The 12,830-nt window shown below is 40.0% G+C and overlaps 1 protein-coding gene across 4 annotated transcripts in view; it reads right to left on the bottom strand.

Moving 5' to 3' along the window:
• Positions 1–12,109, bottom strand: part of EIF4E (eukaryotic translation initiation factor 4E) — a 51,866-nt gene extending 39,757 nt beyond the window's left edge. The window contains exons 1-2 of one of the 4 annotated variants that reach the window (XM_047855778.1): positions 12,021–12,109; positions 11,002–11,048 (exon numbers count right to left, since the gene is read on the bottom strand). In XM_047855778.1, coding sequence (XP_047711734.1) covers positions 11,002–11,019 — 18 coding nt within the window. In that variant the 5' untranslated portion in view covers positions 11,020–11,048; positions 12,021–12,109. Of the gene's footprint in view, positions 1–1,401; positions 1,426–10,313; positions 10,386–11,001; positions 11,899–12,020 lie in introns of those variants that run through there. The other 3 variants (XM_047855777.1, XM_047855774.1, XM_047855779.1) reach the window with 3 other exon arrangements.
• Positions 12,110–12,830: the final 721 nt, after the last annotated feature.

Genomic DNA, 12,830 nt, shown 5'->3' with positions numbered 1-12,830 from the left:
ATTCCCCCCGCCCAGATCTAAATGTTCCAAATTTACTACAACAAAATATATACTTGAGTCTACTTCTGGACTGTTCAGTCTATTCCAGTGATCTGTCAATATTCAGTAATCCATCTATAGGATTTGAATTTTGTTCCTTCTCAAAATCTCACTAAAATGATGACATTTTTTTCTCTAAGTCCACAACTATAGAAAGTGCAAGGAAAAAAGGAAAAGAACTGGAACACAGAATGGACAAGTGATTACTTAGCAACGTACACAGCTAGATCCTTAAGTCTCAAAAGCTGGCAGCACCTTTAGAACTAGGAGTTAAGTAGGAGATGAAGTAAATTAAGGAGAATTTGGTGAAAGCTATTTGAAAAATAACTAGATCCCTCAATTCCCTCTCTCTACCTTACTAGGACTGCTGCCATGAGTTCAAAAACAAAAAAGAAAATTAAGCAACTTGGAGGAAGCAGGCAGAGAAAAGAAAATGTCTTTAAAAATACATACCTATTATATCCTCAAAAGGTTAAAATGTTGCATCACAATTACAGGAAGCTATAAAAGTGAACATTCAGAAAACCAGAAAGAACATCTAGAAATTAAAATTATGACACAGAAAATGTTGGAAAATAAACTTCCCAGAAAATACAAAGAGAAAATGAAAGCAGGATTTAAACTGGAAAAAAAAAAAAAAAAGTCAGAGAACCAGGCTAGGAGATCCAATATCTGAATGAATAACTGTTTCAAAGAGAAACTGGGAAGAGGAGAATCACAAATAAATTTGAAGTGATGGACAGGAGTTGCCACATTAAAAAAGTACAATGCGTACCTAGTACAATGGATGAAAACACTCATACTAATAAAGCATGTCATTGTGAAATGGGGACAAAAAAAAAAGTAGGGGAAATGGTCACACACATGCACACACACGTACAAAAGAAAAAAGAAAAAAAAGTAGTCATCAGAATAATTTCTGACTTAACGGTCACAACAGATGACCTGGAATGACTAAAATTCTGAAGAAAAGAATTCTACATACACCCAAACTACAGACATGATATTGCTTAGTATGCAAGGTCTCAAAAATCTTTCTCATGTATATTTTCTCAAAAAATTAGTGGAGATTTGATCTACCAAAATGAAATAAGAATCCAAATAAGACAACAAGGAACATGGCAAATGGAGAGGCACACCAAGGAAGTCAGATGAGAGGAGTCACGAGCACAGTCAAAGACAGGTGTGCACCAGATATAGAGAGCAACATCCAGATTGGAGCAATGCAATTCAGGCTACATTCTTCATTTGATGGCTATAATGATAAAAATGCTTATTATTCTACCCTTAAAAAACAACAACAAACAAAGCACTGATTGCCATGGTTTGTCTGGCCCAGACTTTTATCTATACTTAACTCACCTTAACCATGTGTTAACAAAGCTCCTTTTCCCTCCTTTGTGCACTGCTCCTTAGAACAGCTACAAATTTCACACCAGGAGTTCACCTTTAATCTACTTTTAAAACAACATACAACCACTCTCCTAACTGAGAGTTCTCTGCCTGGCCCACTGGTTTCCCCAAGAGAGGCTTTTGTAGAGATTCCAGGAAGCTGAAGCCATCATAAAGACATGATGATGCCTTAGGTAATGAGTATATAGGTCTTCAGTTTATTACTCTAAAACTTATACGGATGTGTATCTTTTGTTTTCTACAAATAAACCGTTCACAAATAGAAAGGGAGGGTGGCTCTAAAAATATATATAGATAGCCCAACTACAGTCACAAACTGTTTTATCTAACCAGTTTTGTTTTTTTTTTATGTTCATTTATTTTTGAGACAGAAAGGCAAAGCAAGAGCGGCGGGGAGGGGCAGAGAGGGAGGGAGACACAGAATCCAAAGCAGGCTCCAACCTCTGAGCTGTCAGCACAGACACAGGGCTTGAACCCACAAACCGTTGAGATCATGACCTGAGCAGAAGTCAAACACTCTACTGATTGAGCCATCCAGGCACCCCTAACCAGTAGAGTTTTTAAAATTTCAATTTATTGCCAAAACATTTACCTTGCAACTATACTACCTCATGCATGGAAATGATACAGATAAAAGGCTATTCACCACGGACTGTTGGAAATTTCACAAATTGCTGGAAACAACCCAAATATTGATCAATAAAGAAATAACTATGTTTAAGACCAAATTATGCAATACACACCATCAGAAAAAAAAAGTGAAAGCTTTATGTGCTGATATACAACACTCTAAAACACCAGTTATTAAGTGAAAAACATAATGTGCCAGAATAGCGTAGTTGACTACTGTTATTTAAAATATATATATATACATCCTGTTTACTTACATACACACACACACACACACACACACACACACACACAAATCTCTATGGAAAGTCAGGAAATGACAATGCTGGCTGCCTCTAGAGGTGATTCACCTGGATGGGATCAACTAGAGAAAACAGACTTCATCATATACTCTTTTGTACAAAATGTGAATTTTGAACATAAAGTACTGTCTACTCACACACATTTTTTTAAACAGCAAAAAAAGGCTACGGGACAATTTTAATTATCTATACAAGAGCAAATAATTGCCTTTGAAAGTTTAAATACAGACAGAAGTTTCCCTAGGATAAAACTAAATAATTTCTTTTACCAAACTAGTCATATCCAGTTGAACCTTACAAAGTTAAGCCAATTACAATATGCATATGTGTATGTATACATCAGGTGTATCTAGACTAGAGCTATACTGTCCAATTTGGTAGCCACTAACTATATATGAAATTAAATTTCAAGTAATTAAAATTACATTTAAAGTTGAATGAAGTTTAAAATTCACTTCCTTGGTTTAGGGGTGTCTGGTGGCTCAGTTGGTCAAGCGTCTAACTCTTGCTTTTGGCTCAGGTCATGATCTCACAGTTCATGGAATCTAGCCCACATCGGGCTCTATGCTGACAGTGCATAGCTTGCTTGGGATGCTCTTCCCCACCCTCTCTCTGCACCTCCCCTGGCTCATGCTATCTCTCTCTCTCTCTCTCTCTCAATAAACATTTAAAAAATAACATAAAATTCACTTCCTTGGTTGAATTAGTCACATTTCAAGTGCTCAACAGGCATGTGGGGCTAGTGGCTACCGTACTGAACAGCTCAGAGAGAGAGAACATTTCCACCATCATGGAAAGTTCTCTTGGACAGCCCATATCTAGAAGAATCCTCAAAAAATAAAAACTGATTGGGGCCCGTGGGGGGCTCAGTCGGTTAAGTGTCCGACTTCAGCTCAGGTCTTGATCTCATGGTTTGTGAGTTTGAGCCCTACGTCGGGCTCTGTGCTGATAGCTTAGAGCCTGAAGCCTGCTTCGGATTCCGTGTATGTGCATGTCTCTCTTTCTCTGCCCCTCCCCCACTTGTGCTCAGTCTCTCTCTCTCTCTCTCAAAAATAAATAAAATGTAAAAAAAAAAAAAAAATTAAGTTAAAAAAATAAATAAAATAAAAACCGACCAACAGTGTGAATGCTTTGGGAAGGGAAACTAGGTGGCTGGAGAATATAGGTAGAACATAGGTTTTCTGCAATAAAAAAGACAGGACTTAGCCTGTGCCAGGCATCATCCTTAATGTTTCATTTTAACTCACTTAATCCTTACTGTAATTCAATATAATCAGTTTCCCCTATAATTCTACATATTTTCTTTTTTTTTTTTTTTAATTTTTTTTTCAACGTTTATTTATTTTTGGGACAGAGAGAGACAGAGCATGAACGGGGGAGGGGCAGAGAGAGGGAGACACAGAATCGGAAACAGGCTCCAGGCTCTGAGCCATCGGCCCAGAGCCCGACGTGGGGCTCGAACTCACGGACCGCGAGATCGTGACCTGGCTGAAGTCGGACGCTTAACCGACTGCGCCACCCAGGCGCCCCTCTACATATTTTCTTTAAGGCATTTAAAAACATTATTCTGACAATGAGGTCATAGGCTTCACTGCTAAAGGGACCCATCTGAATTTTGGACCATGAGCATGTATTACTAATTCAAGAAAAAAGTTATAAAAAAATAAAACTAAATGCAATTATCTATAAACCAACATCCAAAAGAGATTTTACAATCCTAAATGTTATTTAAAAATACAATGTACCAATTCAAATGAAAAACAAAACAAAACCACATTACTCCATGCCATAACCCATGAATCATCTGGTACATCATTTCAAAAACAGGATTTTATATTTATTTGTGCATAAGGATGATCTGTGCAACTATTTTATGCTTAAGGTAGGAGTTTTACTGAAGGTAAAGAGTTGGGACTTTCTAGTCTTGGTTGAATTTGTTTCTTTTTTTGAACAGGAAAGTAATACAGCTTGGGGCCAGGACCTGGGTTTGAGTTCAAGTTCCCTCACTTAGGAACTATGTGACCTTGGCAGAAAAACAAACAAATATTATTGAAATATGAATTTCCCACCTATTATTTATCCCAAAATATTGAGAGCATTAGGAAAAAAACTACAAGAAAAAGATGTACATTTCATCTTTCCATTAAAATATCAAATTTTCTTCCCTTAGTTAATAGTTGGAAGTTATCGGACTTTGTGGCTGCATAAGGTGCTGCCCTAAGATGACCATGTAAAACCTCACAAAAATTCTTCATAGCAATACTAACATTAATTCACATAAATATAAAAATCTTATTGACTGTCACTATAATAAGAGCACAGAAAGATTATACTTAATTTCTGTATAGCACTTTACAGTAACCAGTTTAAAATAGCTAAAAACATGCAAATACATGTTTAACTCTTAACAATTACTGCAGGGGCACCTGGGTGGCTCAACTGATGGAGTGTCCGTCTGTCCGACTCTGGATTTTGGCTCAGGTCCTGATCTCAAGGTTGTGAGATAAAGTCCCCAATCCACATTCAGTGTGGAGCCTGTTTGAGATTCTCTCGCCCCCCCCCCATACCTCCCCTGCTCTCTTTTAAAAAAAAATTAAAATAGGGGCACCTGGGTGGCTCAGTAGATTAAGCATCGGACTTGGGCTTGGGTCATGATCTCTCAGTCCGTGAGTTTGAGCCCCACATCGGGCTCTGCACTGTTAGCTCAGAGCCTGGAGCCTGCTTCGGATTCTGTCTCTCTCTCTTTGTCCCTCCCCCCATTCAAAAATGAATAAACATTTAAAAAAAAAACTTTTTTGGGGCGCCTGGGTGGCTCAGTCGGCAAGCGGCCGACTTCGGCTCAGGTCATGATCTTGCGGTCCGTGAGTTAGAGCCCTGCGCTGGGCTCTGTGCTGACAGCTCAGAGCCTGGAGCCTGTTTCAGATTCTGTGTCTCCCTCTCTCTGACCCTCCCCCGTTCATGCTCTGTCTCTCTCTGTCTCAAAAATAAATAAATGTTAAAAAAAATAAAAATAAAAAATAAACTTTTTAATAAAATGAAGTCTTTAACAATTACTGCAAAGCCATGAGTTTCAGAGAAATCTTATGGTCTTCCTACTACCTTCCTCAAACAATTTAGCTTTTAAGACTAGCAACATACACTCAAAGTTTTTCAAAACAACCGCTTAACTCTTGGCCAGACCATTCACCAAAATTACTAACAGTACAAAAGTAGTTAAGAGTAAATTCCATATTCACAAATTTTTAAAAACTTACTAATACTGTTTTCACTAGCAAAATATTTTAACTGGCAAATCATTTGAATTGACAAGGTCCAGAAATCAAATGAAAAGGGGGAGGAGGGAAATGTCCATTTGCTTTCTTCAGAAATCTATCCAAAATGTTCTGGACCAGTTACTAAAATATAACCTTATGTATAACTACTTGTTTAGTCCTTGCATTCAGAAACCACAGTGCTATTTCCTTATGATTCTGTACTTCGGTCATCAGTTACCAAACACTGCACAAAAGGGCCTAAAATATCCGCACATCTTCTTTTACAGCTGCAGCAAAATATCTAGTAAGTTTCTCAAATTAATTTTCCCAGGTCAAATAAGGAAAGCACATAACACGGAGAGACAGTGTCATGGTTAAGAATGCATACTCTGGAATCCGGCTGCTTTAGTTTGAACTCCACCCCACCATTTATTAGCTGTGTGATCTTCACCAAGTTAGTCACACAAAGTTACCTAATCTCTTTGTGCCTTGGTTTCCTCATCTGAATTAAGAATAATATCTACCTCATAGGGTTGCTGTAGGATTAAATGAATTAATATATGCAAAGCACATAGTGTGGTGCCTGATATATATTAGTGCTGTATGTTAGCTATTATTAAGAAATAAAAATCTGCCTACATTAAAAATCACACAAATAGGTTGTGTTTATAGGTCATTTTTATGGTCAGTTGCTTAGAACTCTAAATCCGTATCCCTGGAAATTCAACGTTAGTCACATTTGTCCTAATTCCACAGAAATTTACTGAACAATGTGACTAAATTACAGCTTCCCACTGTTTCTATGGAATAATGTATCAAACATTCCAACTGGGAAAAAAAAACTTATTTTCCAACCACATTCCCACGTACCTGAAAGTCAAAAGTGATCCTTTCTTTTTTCTCCAAATAGAACTTTTGAAGGAACACTAGTGATTTTTACGATAGAGATAGGAGTAGGAAGAGTATCTGAGGGTTGTAGATCATAAGCTTTGCATTTCTTGCTATTGGCCAAAGATTGCTAATCAAAAGGGAGCTATGTGAATTTCTTAGCACAGAAAGAGAAAGGTGAGTATATACATTATGCATGGATACACTTGCATACAACACATTCATGGAATATTAACTTTATCCAGTTCTTCATAACTGACATTATGAACTTGACATAACTTCATAACCTCTGAATACTGCATTTGAAAATCAAAATCATTGGAAGATATCTTCGTATTCCCATTCTTTCAACTAGACTTAGAAATCCCAGTCAAGGTCACACAGATATTAAAATTAGACTACAACCCATGCTCATTTCCATTTCTCCAGAAAGCCTCTATTACAAAGATGGAAAAACTCACAGGTACCAGAAGGGTTAGGAAATTTCCAGTAGTAGTAGCAGAGACCGAAAAGTAGAAGTTACCATTGCTAGAATAACCACTTCACAAGGTCCTTGTTACATCCAGGTACTTGTACATTCTTTACCTTAGTTAAACTACATATTTTTAAATTTTGCCTAGAATTTGCTGTCTAAATTGGATTAGGCTTACCTAATTCATTTAACATTGTATTCTCTGCAACTTCAGTGTATGGACTATGTCTGCCTTCTAAATTGGATTTCTCTAAGTCAAATAATTATGCACAGTATTAATTCAAAGTATAAAATAAAGTGAAATTTGAAATATAAACAGAACCAAATTTATTTGGTTCATGAATGAACTTTGATACATGTAGTGGGTTTTTTGATTAAGGCAAAAATATGTATGGGGGGGGTACCTGGGCAGCTCAGTTGGTTAAGTGACCAACTTTGGCTCAGGTCATAATTCATGAGCTCAAGCCCCACATGGGGCTCTGTCTGCACTGAGGGCCTGGAACCTGCTTCTGTCTCTTCTCTCGGCCCCTCCCTCAAAATCAAGCACTCTCTCAAAAATGAACATTTTTAAAAAGCATATTAATTTGCAAGGTCTGCTTGTCAATCAGTCTCTGATTAACCAAAACCACTGAATTATATACAACATATTTGTCAATACATGTGTAAGCCTTATTTACTTTTAATAAACTCTTCGCAGTACAATACATGTTTCTGAAGGATAAAAATGGAAACATTGGATTAGCTGTTCAAGTTAATTCCACTGATGAAATTAATGTAGTTTTAAAAATCTAAAAAATGTAAAAACCATGTAAAACTATATACCCTTTCAACTAAAACAAAACCAAAACAAAACAACCTCTTACCTTAAAAAGAACTACAAGTCAAAAAACAGCCCAATAATTAAGAATGCGGAATGAAGATAAAGCTACAAAGAAACATGACCCACTGGAAGCAAAATGGCCCGGGGAAATTGCTTGCCATGTTCATGACTAATATTGAGTCTAATTTTGACCTAGTCACAATTCAAGTGCCAACAGAATAACAGGAATGCACTATTGATCCCAACGTTCAAAATTTTGCCATATTACCTGTAAAGAGGTAAAATGCTTCCATTAATTTGCCCTATCAAGCTTCTCAACAAATTTAATATTTGTAAGCTACATCTTAATGTAAAAGATCTCTTACACACACTTGAGTAAAATCAAGTAATAGCAAACTGAAAAATGACTGATATTTTGTGTTAATTTCCACAGATAAAAATTCCCCAAATGCCTATGAAAGGTGGGACAACCAAGAAAAGCCCATAGCTCTTTAAGTGCTTATGATTATGTCCAAATGAAAACCAATAAGGAAACTCACAAGCTAGTTAAAGTAGCAGTGAACAAATACGGTTTCTGGAGGCTTCAGCAGGAATACCTCAATCGTAATCGATACTAATAGGCTGCTTTAAAAAAAAAAAAAAACACCCACTATTCAAAATTGTCAAAGAATTCTAAGAGACTAACCTGTGAAAAGGGTGCATTAGAAGTACTAAAAATTTGGGGTGCCTGGGTAGCTCAGTCGGTTAAGCAACTGACTTCAACTCAGGTCATGATCTCGCAGTTTGTGGGTTCAAGCTCTGCGTTGGTCTCTGTTCTGACAGCTCAGAGCCTGGAGCCTACTTCAGATTCTGTGTCTCCCTCTCTCTGCCCCCCCCCCCCATGGTCTCTTTCTCAAAAATAAACATTAAAAAAATTTTTAACAAAAAATAAAGTACTAAAAATTTGCCATTCTCACTAAAAATGAATATATCAGTCTACTTTACAAACATCCTCAAACTACTACTGGCTTTCTCCACTTTTCACACACTTTAGGTTTTTAGGTTCCCTACTCCCCAAATTTAAATGCAGTATCTAAATTTCCCTGGGTCAGCACCAGAATGAATACTATACTGTTATCATTGACCACATCACTGGGAATTAAGTTCCTTAAGAGTTTACACTGAACAAGGTATAGAATCACATTTTGTATAACTCTGTATCCTAAAGAACATTTGGTATAACCTCCTAAACATAACAGAGGCTATAAATATTTACTGACTCAAAATAGTCCTTCAACACTCTGTAGTTCTGTGCTGTTGAAACAAAACTGCATAGCTCTGCAAAATCCAAAAGACTGAAATGTTACTGATAAACTTCATAGAATACATTATTTAACAGCTCAGATATGTTAGCCTTGTTCCTATTATCAGCTGTAATGTTTTTTAATGATGCTACTACCGTGGGTAGGAAAGCAGATCCAGTAAAAAGCGAATATGGAAACTTGTTAAAAGGGAGTATTTTCATATTCATCCTATACCTTTATTTGGAACATGAGTGTTCCAAAGTCAGTTAACTGTGTCAGAAAATTAAGAGACAGTTTTGCAGCCAACCTAATTTTCAGAAACAAATGAAAACTGGTACCAATAAAAAACAAGTAACCAAACAGAAGAACTGCCTTAAATTCTGGCAACAAGCTAAGGATAGTTTACATCAATGTAATGAAAAATAAGTCTTTTTGTATTCTATAAGCCTTTCCATGGCTAATTTTTGACCTAGCTATGAAAGTCTAAAAAGTCAAAGCAAACTGGTAAGTCATTATCAAAAATCACAAACTACCATTAAAGATACACACAAATATCTAGCAACCAAGGTCTAGAACTGGTTCGAGTGTCACAGGTCTTCTAGTTGTTAAAAATACTCCATATTATGCCTCTAAAACAATTTCACTTAGATGTGACATTCCTACAACAGCAACCCAGGCCTGTAAATGAGCCAGTGCCGGCAAACCAAACTACGACAAAGATATCCTCTCTCCTTTGGGCGGTAACTACCAAAGTACTGGGATCGGCTTGCTTCAACTAAGTTTAAGATGGTGCCTAAACTGAAAGGAAAGCCGGTAGAACGGGTAAAAAAAAAAAAAAAAATGTATGGAAAACCAATTTTTAAAGTTAAGTTCCTATTTCCAATAAACTGTGCCTTAGAAATCTTTCAGACGACAAAGGCTCGTAAGGACAGACAGATCAAGACCCATCCGCATTCTTGGAGACGTGCGCAGAGCGAAAAGGATGAATGAATGGAAGACAGGCGCGTGTGAAACGCAGCAGGTCCGGCCGGCAACTAGACCAGCAGCAGCGATCAGTAGGCCTCGCTCCTCCCCCTTCCCTCCTCCATGACAGCCCAGTATCAAGCATGGAGGGGAGAGGACAATGTGATCCCCGTTTCTCACCACCACCACCCTTCATCCTACTCTGAGAGCTTTACCGCGCTACACGAGGTTCTCCTTCCCGCCCCAAACCTTTCTCGCCTCCCCAGCCGCCAACCCCGGCAACTCTTGAGCGCGCTGGAGTAACATGCGCTTGCCCCTCTTGGCTCCCCTCGGCGAGGTCGAAGCTTCTCCGCGCGTGCGGCGGCACCACTCCCGCCCAACCCACCCTTTGGCAACGCGCGCCCACCGGCTCCCTGGCCCACCGGTCTAAGGAAGACCCGCGCGCGTCCGGCACCCGAACCCCCAGGCTGGAGCTCGGGAGGGAAAGAGGGAGGGATATTCTACTCCCGGGCTCCCTCCTCCATCTCATTCCAGGCCGTCTTGCCGCCCACCCTCCCTGCGGATCCCGGCGCCCGCTCGGAGCCAGTCCTGCACCCTTCTATCCCGAAGACACAAGCCCCACACACCTAGCCCAGGGCACCGATCACCCTCCACCCTTGTAGACCACCTCGCGGCTTCACAGGAGGCGCCGTGCCGCCCCTCCCCCACCTCTCTCCCCCAGCTCTTGGGCCCCCACCAGAACGTGTGCGCTACACGCCGCCGCGGCCAGCCGCCGGGGCGCCCCCAGTTGCCCGCGGAGAGGTCAGACCCAAGAAGAGGGGGAGGGGGCAGCAAGAGGCAGCGTGCGCGCCGGGAACGCCGTCCCGCGGGGTCCCCTAGTCCGAAGGGAGACGGAGCGCGGGGACCGGTGGGGGTGGGGGCCAAAGGCAATACTCACCGGTTCCACAGTCGCCATCTTAGATCGATCTGATCGCACAACCGCTCCTGAAGGGGGGGTGAGAAGAAAAAAATGAGATTCAAACCGGATTGGCCGGCTACTGTTCACGTGACCGACGTGTCCGTTTGGCCCTGGCGGCGCCTGCGCAAGACTGCGGCTGCGTGGGTAACAAGAGGCTTCTGGGAAGTGGAGTCTCTCTCGCTCACTCACTCTCCCTCTCTTTTTTTTAAGGGAAAAGAAGTTTAAAAAAAAAAAAAAAAAAGGACTTGTCACGTGGTTGGTGAGCTGGGTGCACGGTTCTCGGCTGCGGACCCTAGCGAGTCGGTGCGTGGTTTTTAGTCCTGTGCTCTTCCGCCTGGATAGGTGCTGTAGCGTTTACTGCCAGACATTGCTGCCGTGCCCTTTGTTGCCCCGTCCTCCCATTTTCCCCGGAAAGTTGGGAACTGCAGGCTCAGCGCGCACAATGAGGTTTCATCTGCTTAGTTGAGGTCCTAGGACAAGTTGTCTGTTTATTTAAATTTTGTTTGACTTCCCACCATTTTCTCTTGATTTCCGAAAGAGGCGGCGATGGAGAGTCGTAGTTTAAAGCAATCCACCCTCCCCCGTCCCCCGGCTCTGCTACCGCTGGTGGTCACTCATTGCCATCACTGCGAAAGGGGGTGGCAGAACCGTCCACAGTTCCCAGTTGCCACAGGTTGGGGGAGGGGGAGTGCACCCGACAGCTTTTCCTGTCCTAAATCCTGAGATTAAGAGCACAGGGCTAAATCTTGAGTAGAAGTAAAAATTATTTGAAAGTTCTGTCTTCTCAGTTCCACTATTCTGCTTTAACGTGAACGGAAATAGCCTAAGTCCAGGTGCCAGCCAGGGAAGCCACTCCGGGCCCCGCTGACTAAGCCCTGGACTGACCGTCAGAAGTTAGGTCGGTCAACTATGACTCTTGACGTTGACTCATTCTCCTTAGGCAAGTGATTCAGTGCCTGGCATTTTCATTTATGAACCACAGATGATAATACACTTACCTCACAAGGGTGTGCTGTGGTAATGATTGTAACCAGCTTTGAAAATGCATCCGACTCTGTAAGCACTTAATAATAAGCAACCTCGTGCCTCTCCCCTAATGTTTTTTAAAACAATATTTAAAATTTTTCTTTTGTTTACTTTGTCGTATTATCGTGTACAACAATGACATTTTAAAGTTTCAAGACAACTTTTTTCTTTATTACTGTAGCTACCTACAACAGAAGCTTTAATGTTCAGGAAAATATCACTATATTCACAACAATCATTGGCAATTAGAAATTTATCCCCACATTGGCATCCTACATTTCCTTTCCCTCTGTGACACTACGCTGTTATTTCTTAAGACAGTGTTATTCTGCAGTCTTGATGTTAATAAAATAGAAATCTAGTAGAGCACTACTATAAAGTTCTAGTTAGGAAGACATATTATTACTATCTTCCATACTTCTTAAGAATGTTAATACTAAAATATCAGTATAAGTAGGCTGCCTGTGCCTGCCCACTTATTGTGTTGCTGATGTCCAGACCTGTGTCATACCTATTATTGAGTACATAATGGTTGCTTGAGTTGACTAACACATAATTGAGACTGTATAAGAACTCAAAACCATTGCCTGTTCATATGTTTTGGTTTCCCTGGATGTCAGAGGTGATTAATGAAAGCTTTTTTCCAGTCAGCTTAGTTCTAGTAGGCTTAAAAGTAGATGGAATTCTAAAACAAACAAAACAAAACAAAAACAGGGTAAATGAATTTCTACTTACAAAGACGATCTACTGTTAAACTATCCAAAGTAATTACAGTTGATCTC

The sequence above is a fragment of the Prionailurus viverrinus genome, chromosome B1 (assembly GCF_022837055.1).
Source record: "Prionailurus viverrinus isolate Anna chromosome B1, UM_Priviv_1.0, whole genome shotgun sequence".
Lineage (NCBI taxonomy): Eukaryota > Metazoa > Chordata > Mammalia > Carnivora > Felidae > Prionailurus > Prionailurus viverrinus.
Note: the sequence above shows the minus strand (reverse complement) of the source record. Positions and strands in the feature narration are given on the sequence as shown.